We start from the raw sequence: 18,804 nt of genomic DNA on the forward strand, positions 1-18,804 counted from the left end.
TCTGTTCTCCAATGAAAGGCAAACTTCTTTGAATTGAACCATGATTATCTAGCTAGTCCATTCAAACAGGGCTAGACCTTGTCTGGTGACTGTACTTTATTTTATTTATAAAAAAAAATTGTAATTGAAATAGAGTTGCAAAGGATAGAAATTTCAATGACAAAATTGATTCAAAATAAATCAGGAACTATGCAGCAATGAAATTGAAGTTGTGCTTTCATGACCATTGCCAACGGACAAAAACAATGTTGATCATCTCCAGACTCCTGAGTCATGTGAATTATGTCATCAACTCATCATAAACTATTACAACTTGCAAATTGCAATCATTATCTCAAATTTAATAAAACTTGCAAATTGCATCCAAAAGTTGAATTGTTTTAAAGGAATAATCACATGCAAATTACATGACTATAAAAAAATTAAATTTCTTAGTTTCTCAAACGATGAAATTCAAATTACAAGAATATCCATTGTGATTTTCCAAATAAATTAACCACCTCTCCCTTTATGTGTGTGTTCGTTTCTTATAAAGATAGAAATAAATAAAGAAAAAGACTTTTTGGCATAAAACATTTTTCAAAAAACATTTTCTATGTTTTCCATGTTTATGCTATAAATACCTGTACTAAAAAAAAAAAACATTTTATGGCAAACAAAAATTTAAGGGAAAATTGAGAATTAAAAGTTTAAGAACATTTAAGCAAAGTAGATTTTCTCTCTCACATCCTCCTAAAATTATATCTAAGCAAATTAATGCTAGAAACACAATAAAAATGTCAATCCTAAATTAACACGCTAACTCACACATAGCCCACCACAATCTCCAATTTAATTTTTTTTTGATATACTAGTTTAAGAATATTGTGAATATTTATTGTATCTATAGTAATAATGATACACAACATTACTAATTCCTTCTATTTTTTAGTTCAGCCATGCATGGAGGTGATGAAAAATCCACTTGATATTCTAATACTATGTTTGAGAGTTAGTAGAGGAATGAGATTAATTGAAAGGAAATTAAATGAATTAAATATTAATATCACTCTTGTTTAGAATCTTTAGATGTTTGAAAGGAATGAAATGGAAAGTAGTATTATTTGGGAGTAAATGGGAATTAATATGTTTATAACATCTGTCATTTCTTTAATTTAAAAAAGTTATAGGCATTAAAAAAAAAAAAAAAAAAGAGTGTGATAAAGATTTAAGATGGAAGGGAAGGAAATTGAATGAAACAAAAATCCTTAACGATGTATCAATTAAATTATTTATTTGGAGAAGCCAGAATTTTAAAAAGCTTATGTAACAATACGGGAGGAACTTTTTTTTTTTTGAGGAAACCAATACGGGAGGAACTTAACTTTTGAACATGGACTGATTTGCATGTTAGAAAGTAGGTTTTTGGACAAAAAAGTTAAAAATATTTTAAATTTACTTGTCTAAATAGTAGGGAAAATTACATTTTACCACCTTAAGCTATACCACAGATTATACTTTACACCCTAAACTATTCGAATACACGTTTTGCACCATAAACTATAACTCTTGTTACACTTTGCGTCCTAACCTTAAATTTACTGTTATGTTGGATGGAAATTTATAGTATGTGACTTGCATGTGAGTTTTACTTAGTTGACACAAAGTTAAAAGACAAAAACACCATTTTTCCAATCAATTAAAAACAAAATACTATTTCTACATTTTTTTTACCCAGCTCTCTCGCAACCTTGCTCTCTTGCTTTTCCCAAATCCTATTGAACATGTACCCCTAAATCCACAAAACAAAATCATCCTTAAACTATACCACAGATTACACTTTACATCCTAAACTATTCGAATGCACGTTTTGCACCCTAAACTATGACTCTTGTTACACTTTGCGTCCTAACCTTAAATTTACTGTTATGTTGGATGGAAATTTATAGCATGTGAATTTTACTTAGTTGACACAAAGTTAAAAGACAAAAACACCCTTTTTCCAATCAATTAAAAACAAAATACTATTTCTATATTTTTTTTACCCAGCTCTCTCGCAACCTTGCTCTCTTGCTTTTCCTAAATCCTGTTGAACGTGAACCCTAAAACCACAAAACAAAATCATCCTTAAAATTTATCAAAGTAGAAGCTCCATTACATTAAACTTTAACAAACCAATAATGCCATTTTTATGTGATTAATTAAAGAGTGAGAGGAAAGTATAAAATCCATCAACGTAGAAGCTCTAAATTCACCGAATAAAAATATCTCGTGCTTCAAATTTAAATTCAGGACAAATCCAAAAAGGATGAAATTCACAATGCCTAGCTAATCCAATCCGTAGTTGACCAATTGATTTCTCAACTCACGAACACTAGAATTTGCCTTTACCACGTTGTTTCTTTACGATGACAAAAAAGAGCATTCCTATAATCTATGTTTAGGTTTTGCCTATCGCATTTATGTTCTAACTGAATTCTCATATGACTTATCGGTGCCCATTATGATTTTTCTGTGATTCTATCCAACAATGGTGGTGTCGTTGATGATTTTGGGCTACATGTTTAGTAGGATTTGGGGAGAGGAGCTACTGCTACGAGAGAGAGAGAGAGAGAGAGAGAGAGAGAGAGAGAGAGAGAGAGAGAGAGAGAGAGAGAGAGAGAGAGAGAGAGAGTGATTGGTAAAAAAAAAGTAAAAAGGCTTTTGTTTTTATTTTTTTGATACAAGATAGAATTTCTATTCTAACCTAATCTAAGTGTATATGTGTGTGAAACTCACCCTAATCTAACCTGGAGACTTGAACCTCAACCCTTACCCTTCCACACCTCACAAGCATTTATACTTGTGGAATGACCACCACACCAAGGGTGTGCAGTGGTGTTTTTGTTTTATTTGATTGAGAAAAGGTTGTTTTTGTCTTTTAATTTAGGGCCACCTAAGCAAAACTCATATGCAAGTCACATACTATAAATTTCCATCCAACATAACAGTAAATTTAATGTCAGGGTGCAAAGTGTAGTAAGGGTCATAGTTTAGGGTGCAAAACATGCATTCGAATAGTTTAGAATGCAAAGTGTAAACTGGAGTATAATTTTGAGGGGGTAAAATGTAATTTCCCCTGATTAGTATTAGAAAGATTTTATGAAAGAGACAACAATAGATGATGAGGGGAAAAAAAGGAAAATATTCTATCATTACTTTTTTTCTTTTAATAGTTTAATACTAATTATAGATTTATCACCGCACACCCTTAGTGCGATGATTACTCCATAATTATAAGTGCATGTAGAGGGTAAAGGTCGGGATTCAAATTTCTAGGAGGGAGTAGAATTTCTATTTTGTATCCAAAAAAAAAATTGGATTTGATAATTAAATTATTTATTTTGGAGAACCCATAATGTTGAAAAGTGAATGTAACATTGTAACAGTAAGAGATTGGAATTTTTTTTAATCTAATATTTCAAATTTAGTTTCATAAGATTAAATACTACTCCTTATTAGATGTTTTAGGAAAGAGGCAGCAAAATATGATGAGAAAAAAAAGGTTATTATTAATTTTTAGGTAAAATACTATTTTAGTTTTTAAACTTTACTAAAAGTTTATTTTTTGCTCCTAAATTTTAAATAGATTTTTTTTTAATATCCTTAAACTTTGTAAACGGTTTAAAAAAAAAAAAAAAAAGAAGTTTAGAGACAAATATCTAAATTTAAAAAAATATTTTTTTATTCTTTAAATTGGTAGATAGGTTTTTTTTTAATAGTTTAGAAACTAATATAAGGATGAAAAAAGACTTAAAAAAAAATAGTTTAAGGAAGAGGCTTTTTTATTTTATTTGATTGAGAAAATGTTGTTTTTGTCTTTTAATTTTGTGCCACCTAAGCAAAACTCATGTGCAAGTCACATACTATAAATTTCCATCCAACATAACAGTAAATTTAATGTCAGGGTGCAAAGTGTAGCAAATGTCATAGTTTAGGGTACAAAACGTGCATTCGAATAGTTTAGAATGCAAAAGTGTAAACTGGAGTATAGTTTAGGGTGGTAAAAATGTAATTTCCCCTAATTAGTATTAGAAAGAGACAACAATAGACGATGAGGGGAAAAAAAAAAGGAAAATATTATGTCATTACTTTTTTTCTTTTAATAGTTTAATACTAATTATAGATTTATCATTGCACACTCTTAAGAGAGGAAGACTCAAGGGAGCTTCCTAGCACTTTCTTTAAGAGAAAAGAGTGTAAAGTGGGCTGAAATTTCAGATTTGTGTGTTTACTCGTAGGAACTAGAGAGGGAGATGGCTTCTTGGATGTTCTATTTGTTTGAGAAAGTCAAGGAAGCGGTGAGGTGGAGCTTGGTGATTGCATGTCCAAGTCTTGGTCTTTGGGTTTGTTCACATGCATGAAACTTTGGCTTTACATGTGTTGAATTTCAATTGATTGCATGTGGGTGGAATTTCCACTATAATATCTCATGCATCATACATAGTTAAAACACCAATAACTATATATATCTCATAACTTAATCACTTAATATAGTTTTGCACATACTAAGTATATATTTATAATACAAATAGCCATTTCAATTATTTATAATCTTTACAATTCTTATTCCATGGCATTATAAAATAATATGTTTATTAAATACTCTTATATTAATTTTAGAAAGTAAGTGGCTTAAAAATAATAATAATACTTAACCACTTAAACACGTAGTTTAATTATAAAAATTGGGTCGGTGTGCTTCAGAAAGTAAAACATTTTAAATAGTATAGAAATAAAAAAATGAAAATTTCAATAATTTAAAGACAACAAAATAACTTTTTAAAGTTTATGAATGAAAAAAAAAATGGTAAAATTTAGGGACTAGAATTAAAAAAAAAAAAAGAGGCTTTTTTTTTTATTATTTGTTTGAGAAAATGTTGTTTTTGTCTTTTAATTTTGTACTACCTAAGCAAAACTCATGTGCAAGTCACATACTATAAATTTCCATCCAACATAATAATAAATTTAATATCAGGGTGCAAAGTGTAGCAAGGGTCATAGTTTAGGGTACAAAACATGCATTCGAATAGTTTATAATGTAATGTGTAAACTGGAGTATAGTTTAGGGTGGTAAAATGTAATTTTCCTTAATTAGTATTAGAAAGAGTTTATGAAAGAGGGGAAAAAAAGGAGAATATTATGTCATTACTTTTTTTATTTTAATAGTTTAATACTAATTATAGATTTATAACTGCACACCCTTGATATGATAATTACTTTATAAGTATAAGTGCATGTGAAGGATAAGAGTCGAAATTCAAGTCTCTAAGAGGGAGTAAAATTTCTATCTTGTATAAAAAAAAAATTAGATTTAATAATTAAATTATTTATTTGGAGAACCCATAATGTTGAAAAGTGAATGTAACATTGTAACAGTAAGAGAGAGGAATTTTTTTTAATCTAATATTTCAAATTTAGTTTCATAAGATTAAATACTACTCCTTATTAGATGTTTTAGGAAAGAGACAGCAAAATATGATGAGAAAAAAAAGTTATTATTAATTTTTGGGTAAAATACTATTTTAGTTTTTAAACTTTACTAAAAATTTATTTTTTGCTCCTAAATTTTAAATATATATATTTTTTTATCCTTAAACTTTGTAAATAGTTTTTTTTTTCTTTAAGAAAATAATTTAGAGACAAATATCTAAATTTTAAAAAGATTTTCTTTATTCTTAAAATCGATAAATAGGTTTTTTTTAATAGTTTAGAAACAAATATAAGGATGAAAAAATATTTAAAAAAATAAGTTTAAGGATGAAAATCAAATTTTTTGTAAAGTTTTAAGAGAGAAAGTAAAACATTTTAAATAGTATAAAAATAAAAAATGAAAATTTCAATAATTTAAAGACAACAAAATAACTTTTTAAAGTTTATGAATGAAAAAAAAAAATTTTGATAAAATTTAGGGACTGGAATTAAAAAAAAAATTCTTGCTTTTTTTTTTTTTTTTTTTTCTTCTTTGGATACTATTAATTAATTAATTAATTTATTGTGTGAGTTGGAAATAATAGGAAACTCTCCGTCCCACGGAAGGATGCAGAAAGCTCTAGAACTAACCAGAACCAACCAGAAGTGGAAAAAAACGGGGTGGCTTCCACGTCATCACATATAAACAAATACAGACCGTCCATATAATCCAATCTAACGGCTGAGAATCATTCATCCGAACCTTCTGGAATCAAAATCCCATATAAAACGCCCTCCTTTGTCCGCAACACAGTTCCATCCCAAAAACTCTGCAAATTCTATCACAGCTCTCTGATTTTTCTCCGTTTCTTTCAGAAAGCGCTCTTTTTTTTAAGCCGTAGATTTTTTTTTTCAGATTGTTGAATCTTGACCGTACAAAAAAAAAATGTCTGGTAAAGGAGAGGGACCCGCCATCGGAATCGATCTCGGCACGACCTACTCGTGCGTCGGAGTTTGGCAGCACGATCGTGTCGAGATCATAGCTAACGACCAAGGGAACCGAACGACGCCGTCTTATGTCGCTTTCACCGATACGGAGCGTTTGATCGGTGACGCTGCAAAGAACCAGGTCGCCATGAACCCCACCAACACCGTCTTCGGTATGTTAATTTTTTTTTTCTCAATTTTTTTTCCATAAATCTTGTTGCATTAGCTCAGATCTGTGCATGTTGGAGCTAATTTTGATTTGGTTATAATTGCAAAATTATTTGCTTCGATTTTTGACGTCAATATATATAGGAGCATGAAATTTAACCATAATTTAAATAAAATAAAAAAAAAAATCCTACATAATTAGGGCATCGTATATAGTTATGAGCAGAGAATTGAAAACGATAAGTGATAACGATGGTCGTTTAATGATCATCTTTAATGTAATGAATGGTCTTCTGAGTTCTGACTTTTGAGTTAATTTAACTACCAAAATATTAAATAAAATTCCTTTTGTTTGGATTTGGTATAACTGTCAACAAGTTGGAGGAGTATGATATTATTTATTTATTAGTTTTTAAATATATGATTTTCTTTTTTTGAGCTGGATATATAACTATTTGTTGGGTAATATTTTATTAAAAAAGATTAAATGTTTTTAGATCTATGAGTTATTAGATCTGATAATTTATGAGAGTGCGTGATGAATTTGAATTTGTTGGGTAATATTTAGTATGTTTTGTTAGATAGTTGGGAATTACTTGGTCTAATCGAAGTCTCTGACAGTAATATAATATTGTCTTAAAAATTTATTAATCACGGAACACAAAAAGATTCGGTTGGGTCTTAGAGATTGTCTTGGCCAAAAACCATAGGTTTCAAATGAGGGCTAAAAAAACGTGGTAATTAGTTTTGTACAATTGTTTAACATGTGCACACATATATGCAAGCGCATAATCTTAATCTTTTTTTTTTTTTTTTTTTAAAAAAGATCTGTTTTTGCTGGATGCTTACATTGTATTTGCTTGTGTTCGAAAATTGCAGATGCTAAGCGTCTGATTGGTAGGAGATACAGCGATGCGTCGGTCCAGAATGACATGAAGCTTTGGCCTTTCAAGATCATTGCTGGGCCTGGTGATAAACCCATGATTGTGGTCAACTACAAAGGTGAGGAGAAGCAGTTTTCTGCTGAGGAAATCTCTTCCATGGTCCTCATTAAGATGCGCGAGATTGCCGAGGCCTACCTTGGTGCCACGATAAAGAATGCTGTTGTGACTGTACCGGCTTACTTCAACGACTCTCAGCGCCAGGCCACGAAGGATGCCGGAGTCATTGCCGGTCTAAATGTGATGCGTATCATCAATGAGCCCACTGCTGCAGCCATTGCTTATGGTCTTGACAAGAAGGCGACCAGCGTCGGCGAGAAGAATGTTTTGATTTTCGATCTTGGTGGTGGTACTTTTGATGTCTCGTTGCTTACCATTGAAGAGGGTATTTTTGAAGTGAAGTCAACAGCTGGTGACACTCACCTTGGAGGTGAGGATTTTGATAATAGAATGGTGAATCATTTTGTTCAGGAATTTAAGAGGAAGAACAAGAAGGACATTAGTGGAAGCCCTAGAGCTCTTAGGAGATTGAGGACTGCTTGTGAAAGGGCAAAGAGGACTCTTTCATCGACTGCTCAGACCACCATTGAGATTGATTCTTTGTATGAGGGTATTGATTTCTATTCGACAATTACTCGTGCTAGGTTTGAGGAACTCAACATGGATCTCTTTAGGAAGTGCATGGAACCAGTTGAGAAGTGTTTGAGGGATGCTAAGATGGACAAGAGCACCGTACATGATGTTGTCCTTGTTGGTGGTTCCACTAGAATTCCCAAGGTTCAGCAGCTATTGCAGGACTTCTTCAATGGGAAGGAACTTTGCAAGAGCATTAACCCCGATGAGGCTGTTGCCTATGGTGCTGCTGTTCAGGCCGCCATCTTGAGCGGTGAGGGCAACGAGAAAGTGCAGGATCTCTTGCTCTTGGATGTTACTCCTCTGTCCCTTGGTTTGGAAACTGCTGGAGGTGTTATGACTGTATTGATTCCAAGGAATACCACAATTCCCACAAAGAAGGAGCAGGTGTTCTCAACCTACTCAGACAACCAACCAGGTGTCTTAATCCAGGTCTACGAAGGTGAGAGAGCAAGAACCAAGGACAACAACTTGCTCGGAAAATTCGAGCTCTCTGGCATTCCTCCAGCACCCAGGGGTGTTCCTCAGATTACCGTCTGCTTTGATATAGATGCTAATGGTATCTTGAATGTCTCCGCTGAGGACAAGACCACCGGCCAGAAGAACAAGATCACAATCACAAATGACAAGGGAAGGTTGTCCAAGGAAGAAATTGAAAAGATGGTTCAGGAGGCTGAGAAGTACAAGTCAGAGGACGAGGAGCACAAGAAGAAGGTCGAAGCCAAGAATGCATTGGAGAACTATGCCTACAACATGAGGAACACCATCAAGGACGAGAAGATTGGTTCCAAGCTTTCACCTGAGGACAAGAAGAAGATTGAGGACGCCATTGATCAGGCAATCCAGTGGTTGGACGGTAACCAGCTTGCAGAGGCTGACGAGTTTGAGGACAAGATGAAGGAGCTCGAAAGCTTATGCAACCCTATCATTGCCAAGATGTACCAGGGTGCTGGCCCTGACATGGGTGGTGGCGGCATGGATGAGGATGCTCCTCCTGCTGGTGCCAGTGGTGCTGGTCCTAAGATCGAAGAAGTTGATTAAGTCAATGATTAATTAGGCCTCCACGCTTAAGTTTTTATTTATTTTGGGTTGTTTTATAAGCTTTTTCTTTTGGGATATTTTGGCTGATGCCATCATCTTTTGATGGACTTGGTTTTTGGTTACTTCCACACATCGGAAGTAGTTTTGAGTAAATTATATACTATTCGGTTCCTTATTAAAAGCAATATAGTTTTCGTTATTACAATAATGGTTCTGGTTACCTTTCTATTTTTTTTTTTTTTTATATATATATATTCTACTTCAGATGCACATTGGTACATTGGTTTATGAATTTTATATATCTGGCGAAAATTTTGAGTATTATCTGGCTAAGGTGGGAAGCAGCGATAGGTGCTTTCGTTCTCTTGCTCAGAAGAGCACAAGAATATTATTTTAGCAGGAAATTTCTGACAATTTTTCTTGTCGTTCTAGTAAATTTTGGATTAACGTATTGTTTTCTGGGGAGTTTGCAAGGCGATTGGCATTCCATGTTGTGCACGTAAAGGCTCTTTAAGTCCTCATCAGGTTCTACACTGATATATGGGCATTTTGTTTAGGCATTCAATTCATCATGCATATAAACCTAATGTAATTTTGTCCAGGCCCTGAAAATCTTGCTTAACGTTAGTGTTAGAAAGGATTTGCTAAATTCAACATGAATCGTGCTAGTTGTCTAGTTTCAACGGCTCCTAGCACCAACGCCCAAATCTATGACTTGATTGGGTGGTACAGACTTTAGACGTATAAAAGGAGTGCAAGACAATCAAAGCCCTCGAACGTAAATAATAGCATACGGTCTAAGTAATCTGTTTGAATATTCACCGATCTTTTTGGTCGCACCATTCATTCCTTCACAAACTCGCAAGAGTGTGAGACATAGATCAATACTATCATGGCAGTCAGTATCACCATCAAAGGCCTAAATCGCTGCAGTATTGATGAAGTCTCTTGAGGGCAAGCCATAGCTTACACTCGATTAATGCAGGAACTTTGCACATTGTATTAACACTGCTTATGGACCTCCATGTACGTTAAACTTCAATCTTTTTAATATGATTACAGCTTTGTGACTAGATATGAGAACAACTAAAAGAAAAAGAAAAAACACCATACAATTTCAACAGTTCCTCAGAGGTCATCATAACACATTCTACGACATCCATAATTATGCAACGCAAAAACTTTAGCTACTAACTATATTAATCAAATATCAGAACGTAGGAAGCAGGGGGAACACAAGGCCATTTAGCATTGGCACTAAAAATGATTTGTCAAAAACATAATCATAAAAGTAATAACCAGCCAATTATAAAGCAAGATTTCAAATTCAAAACATGTCAAGTGACCAACAAAACCAAATGCTTAGAACAAGCATAGGGGCATCTAACGCATGTCAAGTAAATAAGGAGACATGTCAGTAAAGCCTAAGATGGTCAAACATTGAACATACAGTCACCTGTATAAAAGACCAACTAAAAAAAATATCTGATAAAAATTATAGACAAGACTAAATGAGAGAAGAAGAGACATGAAAAAAATGCAGATCTAATTTAATAGAATTCCTTTATGGAATATGGTTAGAAAACAATGAAGCACCAAACACTGTAACCATCCTGGCATCCCTCACACTAATGCCTCTTTCAGGTCGACGTATGCTCGTCCACTCCATGGAGCAGGGCGAAGGCATACACGGACCTCATGTTCTTCTGGCCCTGCACGATGTTTGGGCACAATAATCTCAAGCATCGTTCCTGTCTCATCACGGTAAGCTTCCAGATTAGCATCTTCTGGAATGCGGGTTGGAAGGGGAATTTCCCTGATGAATTCCCCTGGAGGGCAGTGCTCTGGTGTTGGATCAGTTAGCTTAAATGTCCTATCATGTCTCTTAATAAATGGCATGCGGGCCTTACTTGCACAGGATATCTTTACGATCCCATGTGAGTGAGTGTTCTTCCAGGTAACTTTTACTCTCTGGAGATCTGCAAAAGGCATGCTAACAATGATCAAGAACCCTTCGTCATCCTCGTATATAGTTTTTGCAGCAGTAACAGGCCCATATACATTCTTCATTACCCCACTAAACTCATTTAACCAAGTTGGCTCGACTGGGTGGAATTTCATTTCCAAAACTCTGTCAAAGTGTGCATTATTAGGTAAATAACAATCATCATCATTCCCATGGGAAAACAAATCCTTCTTCCGTTTGTTGCATACTGGTGAAAGATCGATGACATCACTATTGCCATGGTCTGGTGACTGAGTGGACAAATTCAAATTGGTACCATTAAGCAATTTTCTTTGTTGGGCATTTATATTGTTCTTTATGGGAGGGGGTCGCTCAAGCTCAAATTCTGTGTTCTGTAGGTTTCTCCATGAACCAAAATCACTTGCTTCAAGTGGGATAGAGAAGTTTATATCTCGTCCTGTAAGCTCCATCCATCTCTTCCTCTCTTCTTCATCAAGACCCTTGAGGTTGGGGGACCGAACAATTTCAATCCCATGAACACACTGAGGATTAGAGAGACCCCTATAGTGCTTCCTCTGCATACGGTGTGATCTAACAAAACCCCTGTCCACACTAAATGGAAATGGACGCTCCCCTTGGCGAGAATGACCATTCATGTAACTCCTTAGCTGCATCTTACCCAGCGCATTTTCAGGCCTTTCCTTGAAAACCCACATGTACATGTTCTCCATGTCATGCTGAACCAAAAATGCATCTAGCTGTAGGTCTGATTTATCGTACCCAGACACGCCATTATTATCCCGAATAATCTTACTCTTTGATTTCTCATTCAAAACAGGCTTGAAGTAAAAACTAAAGAAAAACCAGGCACCCCAAATGCTGTCAAGACGCTTGGTGCATTTCCGTGCCACTTTCGGGACATTAATTGTTGTCTCAACCTCATAAACCTGAGGCCCCAGGCATACATCCAGTACATCACACGGATCATTCCAAGCTGGGGGAGGTGGGCTAGGCTCAGACGACAGCGGAAGATTGATATCAGGAGCTTGTGAAAAGAGAACAGACCGATTCATCTCTCTCTCCAATTCATCATGCGACAAAGAACCCGTATCCATTGACAGAAGTGTTGAGAGTTGATGATTGTCCATCGTTAAGGTTGTGATGAGAGCTTCCCCCATCCTTTATTTCCACAAACTTTTCGCTTGGAGGCCTAATCTCCAAACCCACCCACAATCAAATCACCTCACAACCATCTTAACATATCGAACTGACACCTGCAAACACCATTGGCTCATCATTCAATCCACAGATCAACAGAAACACCTCCTAAATATCTTCATAAATCAAACCCACAAATCAGCCTTCCTCACAAAGACTAACCAATAATTCACAGTACAGTAACCAAACAACCTTAACCTTCTAGAACCACATTAACCTGAAAAAAAACCATCAACCAGAACATGCCAACACGTTCAAAACTATTGATTTGTAAGCAAAACACCAAATTTCTTGCTTGAATCTTTTTAACGAACCCCAGAAAAACCTAACACTTGTTCAATTTTTTGCTATAGTTTATGTCTCAAGCTGTTTAATTTTCGAAAACCCAATAATCTCTGAGCTCAGATACATGTATAAAAGCTTTGATTTGAACCCCCCAAAAAAAATCCAAAAAAAAAAAAAAAAAAGATCACATTTTATTTTACAAAAGTAAATTTTCCTTTCTCAAAATTTCTCAACAACCAAACAAAGCAAAAAAACACAAACAACCTGAAATAACAAGAACCCTATATAATAAATCAAAAAAAAAAAAAGAACTAAACGCACATAACAGAAATGTTTTACAGATTCAAAGCGATCGAGTCAACTACGAAACTGTAACCCTAAAAAATGCTAAAAATAAATTTAAAATAAAATAAAATATCGAAAAATTAAAAAGAAAGAGAGATATTCGAAGATTACCTGTAAAGCGAGGCTTCGAATCCACAGGAACTGAGAATTTCGCAATCGATCCACATTTTTGGGGAGAGAGAGAGAGAGAAAGAGAAAGAGTGAGATTGTGTAACGGAGTCAGTTTAAATAGACGGAGTAAATTGGGGTTGAGGAAGACAGACAGACCCGCACGGCACCAGCTAAGACCGCCGTTTTAAACACTCACACCGTTAGCTAACGGTGACGGAGTTTCCCATTTAGAGAGAGAAAGAGAAAGAGAGAGAAACTGAGGAAAGGAGTCAAAAGAGGCGTCTGATATTTTAGACCCAAAATTATATGATAAAATGTGTTTGGAAGCTTTTGCAAATTTGCAAGTTGCGAAAAAAACTCAAAGTCTAGGCCTTTTTTTCTCTATACCAACTTGTCCAAATCATTTGGGTCATTTCTATTTTTGTTGTGTGAGGTAAATTTTAATTGGGACCAGAAAGACAAGGAGAAAAGGCAATAAGAGAGTACACATTGTTTTTTTTAAAATGTTTGGAAGATTTTTTAGACTTGTGGGCTGTGGCTAAGAAAGGAAGACTTTTTATTTTTGGGGATGAAATTTTTTTTTTTTTTTCATTCACTATTATATATTTGTGAGTCAATACATGTTGGCTAGATTAGAAAAAAAAATTTAAAAAGTTATATGAGGAGTCAATTATCATAATGTAAAAGTATATTCCCCCTCTATGATTGATAAGATTCAAATGGGGGAAAATATCTAAAGAGAAAAGGACGACCAGATGTAAAGGATTATATGGGGATGGACTTTTTTGCTTGTTGAAAGTGGTGTGGCATCACTTTTTAGTGCCTCTTTCTTTTTGGGGTTTGTATAAATAACCTTGTAGTTGTGTCAATTTTCTATTTGGTTTGTTGTTTTAGAGCTTTTGTTTCAACCACTGGTTTTCTAGTATTTGAGAAATTGTTCTCAAACTTTTTTTTTTTTTAGTGTTTTCTCATCTAAAAAAAATTATACAAAATTTAGCTATAAAATTGGTTGTAGTCTTAAACTACAACCTTACTCGATATCTTTTTATTGGAGGTATATTTTGACAAATTTAGCATTGAATTATATTTTCTTCTTATATCCTCCATGTTTGCAAAATTTCTAGAAAACTAAAAATCAATAGGTATGTTATCAATAAAATTGTTTAAATTGCAAGATTTTGTAGTTTAAAATTATGTATAAAATATAAATTTATAGATCATATAATAAATAATATCAAATTGGCATAAAATTTAACATGTGTATTACGAACATAAAAAACATGCAATTTATCGGTTAAATTTTCAAAATATGTAATAATGTTTATTTTATTGAGTAAGGTTATAACCTTAAGTTACAACCAATTTTATTACTAAACTTTCTCAAAAAAATTATAAACTTCTCTGGCACTTGTTTTCTAGTTCAATTTTATTTACTCAAATCATTTTTTTTTTACTAAAAACAAAAAACTATTCACACAGTCAGGTCCTCACAATTGGCCAAACCTTCCACCACACTCAAACCATCAATTGCACAACAAAATTTACAAATTGCACAATGACAATTAAAATTAGCAAAAATCGAAAGCTTATAACAATTACAAATTATCAAAAAAAAAATCCCAAATTTGGTTGGCTGAGAGAGAAAGGCGGTTCTCGATCTCAATGGTTCTTGTGTTGGATCTCAAGATCAACATTGAGGGTTGCAGTCTCAAAATGGTCTCGTCATATTTGGTAGAGAGATTGATGTAAAAAATCAAAGAGTGAGGGTTGGTATCAGAAATTATGACTAACATTTGGAGAAATATGCATATACTCAAAATTTGGGGGGCTAAAACTAAGAATATTAGAAGTGAGTCATTTTCCGTGACCACTTATGTAATTTCAGTTCTTAAATATCTCCCTTGTGAGAAGTGCCAAGATAGAAATTGACAAAGCCACTAACTAATCTTAGGAACACACGCAATTCTTTTTTATAATCTGAAGGAACATACGCAATTCAAAGATAAGGACCATGATAATTGTTGATAAGAACATTGAACTTTTTTTTTTTGACAAAAGTGATAGAAGAACATTGAACTTTGAAAAGGGCACCAAAGCAGAACGTGTAACAAATTTTGATTTTTCTTTGGACTTTTAACTTCTAAACTAAAAAGCATGATCTAACATGGTAACAATTTCAAAAATTATAATATAAAACGATCGGTACAAGTATATAACATCAATATGATATAGGTATAATATGAATATAATACCCTAAATAAAGTGTCTATACTCCTCATCCGACAATTAAATATAAAATTGAATTTTCGGAGGGATTTTCTTTTGATGGTTTGTCCATCGTATCAGTAAACTGCTATGTCATATCTGTAGAAAATTTGTTTTGTAGTACCTTAAAAAGTATGCATTAAAGTTGTATCGACAAATTTCTCAAAAAAAAAAGTTGTATCGACAATAATATCCTGGATAGTACAAGTTGCTGATAGCCCATGCTGGTGATTCTTGGCGATCAAATAAATAAAATAAAATGGGTCACAAAAGGCATATGATTGCGGAGGAGCTAAAGTGTCGGTGTGGTTATACATTTCAATCTGTGTGACATCATTCCTCATTTGCCAAATGCCAACTTCTTCAATCTTCATAGTTCATACATCATGCATTCATAGTCATATCTGTACACAGTTGGCTACGAAGATCTTATCTTATCTTCTCTTCTTCTTTTTTTTTTTTTTTTTTTTTATTTATTTATTTTTATTTTAGTATATATACATCTAGCCCATTAGACTCAGACCCAGTTTACTTTACTTGTACAGTACATTACTTCCTACGCACACCTATTACTTGTGTAACACTTTCTTATGCCTAGACAGTCTAATGTACTGTTACATATTCACAAAAATATACATATTATTATCATTTAAAAAAAATTTCTCAATAATGTTGAAAAATAGCTCTTTTTTTTTTTTTTTTTGGTTATAATTTTAGGGAATGATATTTCAAAATGGTGGGTGTGCCCTCCTATTCTATGACCTATCACATGTTGAACAGTGGAAAAGGTTCAGTATTTTTTTAACAAGAATAAAATGTACTAGCCTCATCACACACTTTCCACATATGTGATGGGGCTCTTTTTTTTTTTTTTTTTTAAATTACAAAAAATGTAACTTTCTCTTGTCCTTCAACAACTAATTAATCTCAAGAGAGAAACTCGTAGAAGTGGTAAGCCCTAACAAAACAAGGTTTAATAAATTATTCATGAGCAACTTTGATGTATGTACTTCCATCAATACAAGTGAATAGTGATGTCACAATACGAAAAGAGTTTAATGATTTATTTTGAAAATAAATTGCAACCAAAAATTTTACAAGAACTTATGATTTTTCTAGCACTAACAACATTGTTTAACTTTATATATTTGTCACCAAAAATTTTACAACTCAATTGACACATTTTAGTGTCTCCAATGAAAATTGGATTCGAATTTCTCATCCCTATGTCAACCCAACTAGTGTCTCAACTCAGCTATAACTATAATGTAATTTTTTTATAATCAACTAATCATATTAGATTTATTGGCTAAACCTCGAATCACATTTCATAAGTTTCACATAGGACAATTCTAATCTTGAAATTATTAAGAACAAAACAAGGTTAAATAAATTATTATAGGTAAGCTTCACACATAGCAACTTGATGTATGAATGAAAGAGACACATCAACAATTTCCTTCAATATAAGTATTGTATAAAACAAGAAAAGTATATAATACTTGATTATTCTTTACTATAAGCAAATATACTAATTAAATTTTGATATAAATGAGATTCAAACTTAAGCCTCTTATTCAACGACAATAAAACTTTATCAGTTGTCCTACCACAGAGGCACAAAATATGAGCCTGTAGTCCTACACTAATCCGACCCAAGTTATGTTAGGAGCACAAGGGTGTTGGCGAGGCCCAAACAGCTGTAACTATCATGTTACTCTCCTCTACATTGCTTGATAGTCCTGTCCTTGGCACTCTAGCCATTGCTAATCACCAATCCATGTCGAACAACAATCCTCCTTTTGACAACCACAACTTAACCATTCTTCTATTTGCCGCAGGATCAGCAGCAATTTTGGTCACAATGCACCATTGCATAGCAGTGTGTTGGTCCAGCCGGCAAAGGCAACAAAGTTTTGTGACTGCAACAGTACTGGAAAATTCAAGCAGCTTCAACAACAATTCAGCAGCTCACCTCATTCCTGCCCATAAATATGAAAAGGGCACGAGCTTGAGAGGCGAAGATGGCACTTGTGCTGTGTGTTTGTGTGAATTTGAAGAGGGTGATGAGCTACGTACCTTACCTGGTTGCATGCACTCTTTTCATGTACCATGCATTGATATGTGGCTTTACTCACACACAAGTTGCCCTATGTGTCGCTCTGATGCCACACCATCACCGTCGCCGATGATATCTCGGAGTGGATTGGATTTAGAATCCGGTGAGGTTGAGGAAGAAGAGTCAGAAACGTTGCAAGAAATCGTTGTTCAATCTAGCTAGCTAGCTAGGAGGGTATGATGGTGAAATGTTTGTCTTATTTTTATTATCTTTGCTTTAAAGTTCCAATTTTTATTAGATGTCCCCAAAGGGGCTCTGTTTGCTTAAAGTTTAGTCTTGAAAGTTGCAACCTTTTCTGTCTTTTTGGGGGTGGATACTACATATCTTATTGAAAAAAAAAAAAAAATTGTGATGTGCAAGCTCGTCTTAGTCGTCTATAACAATTCTAGCCAGGCTAGATTTGTAAAAATTGCCATTTTCTTTGCAATTAAAGGTTAAAAATAAGACTGTTTAAGTTGCAATACTAGTTATTCAGGAAAAAAAAACTGCAATAATTGTTCTTATGAAAGTTAATACCATCTTGATCATGGTTCAAACTCCTTCTGGATAGTGGGGATGGCCATGTGGAGACACAATTGGGGTTTACAGATATGATTGTTCCAAGTCCTAATCCATACACAAGACTACAAGAGGGACCTAGAACTTAACGTCCATTTTAACTTGTGGGGCTTTGCCTAAATTTATAATTGGGCCTACACCAGACAAGTCAGTCCAAATTCCAAACTTACAAGCTTGCCCTTTTGAAAATCTCCGCCACGCCTAGTGTTTAGCTCTTCTGTCTGTTTTCTTCTTTTGTTTGTTAATTTGTTTCTCTTGCCTTCCCTCTCCCCAACTCCCAAGAATAGAGAAAAGCTTATTATGGCATTATGCCACACACACCAATGCGTTTTACTTATTATTATTATTATTATTATTATTATTGTAATACATCGATAATTAGGAGAAAAATTCGAATCCTGAATGTCTTTATTGTAAACGCTAAAAGGTGGTGAGCTATAGAGAAAATAAGTTTTTTTTATATTTTTTGGTATGAGTCTATGAGACCCACTAAAATAAGTTCAGAAGGCCAAAAAATTACCTTTATTTTATTTTATTTTATTGTTTAATGCATATGCCAGATGCACATATGCATGATATATATTATCTTTCTCTTATAAGTATTACAATTTCATTGACATCGAGGGAAGGAAATCCTGGCCCATGGCCATTGGAGTTTGATTATTATTATCAAGGAAAAAAGAAGCAGCATTGCACTTTCAGGCCCATCAGGCCATCATTACTATCAAAAGTATGTC

The 18,804-nt window shown here is 33.8% G+C and overlaps 3 protein-coding genes across 4 annotated transcripts; 2 read left to right on the forward strand and 1 right to left on the reverse strand.

Annotated features, from left to right (window-relative positions):
- The first annotated feature begins 6,234 nt into the window (after positions 1 to 6,234).
- LOC126697464 (heat shock 70 kDa protein 4) lies at positions 6,235 to 9,408 on the forward strand. The gene is made up of 2 exons (XM_050394477.1): positions 6,235 to 6,590; positions 7,465 to 9,408. Exons 1-2 carry the CDS (start codon positions 6,377 to 6,379, stop codon positions 9,198 to 9,200), a joined length of 1,950 nt encoding a protein of 649 aa, XP_050250434.1. The 5' UTR covers positions 6,235 to 6,376; the 3' UTR covers positions 9,201 to 9,408.
- A 1,098-nt stretch (positions 9,409 to 10,506) lies between these two features.
- Positions 10,507 to 13,535, reverse strand: LOC126697465 (uncharacterized). Of its 2 annotated transcripts, none has more exons than XM_050394478.1 (2): positions 13,126 to 13,535; positions 10,507 to 12,601 (listed from the first exon to the last, which is right to left on the reverse strand). In XM_050394478.1, the coding sequence occupies exon 2, from the start codon at positions 12,342 to 12,344 to the stop codon at positions 10,824 to 10,826; it is 1,521 nt and encodes a 506-aa protein (XP_050250435.1). In that variant the 5' UTR covers positions 12,345 to 12,601; positions 13,126 to 13,535; the 3' UTR covers positions 10,507 to 10,823. The 2 variants fall into 2 exon arrangements, with proteins under 2 accessions (XP_050250435.1, XP_050250436.1); XM_050394479.1 differs by having other exon boundaries at positions 10,507 to 12,440; positions 13,126 to 13,534.
- Positions 13,536 to 16,979: 3,444 nt separating this feature from the next.
- On the forward strand, positions 16,980 to 17,809 carry LOC126697467 (RING-H2 finger protein ATL57-like). The gene has a single exon (XM_050394481.1). The coding sequence runs from the start codon at positions 17,102 to 17,104 to the stop codon at positions 17,669 to 17,671; it is 570 nt and encodes a 189-aa protein (XP_050250438.1). The 5' UTR covers positions 16,980 to 17,101; the 3' UTR covers positions 17,672 to 17,809.
- Positions 17,810 to 18,804: the final 995 nt, after the last annotated feature.

Source organism: Quercus robur, chromosome 8 (assembly GCF_932294415.1).
Source record: "Quercus robur chromosome 8, dhQueRobu3.1, whole genome shotgun sequence".
NCBI lineage: Eukaryota > Viridiplantae > Streptophyta > Magnoliopsida > Fagales > Fagaceae > Quercus > Quercus robur.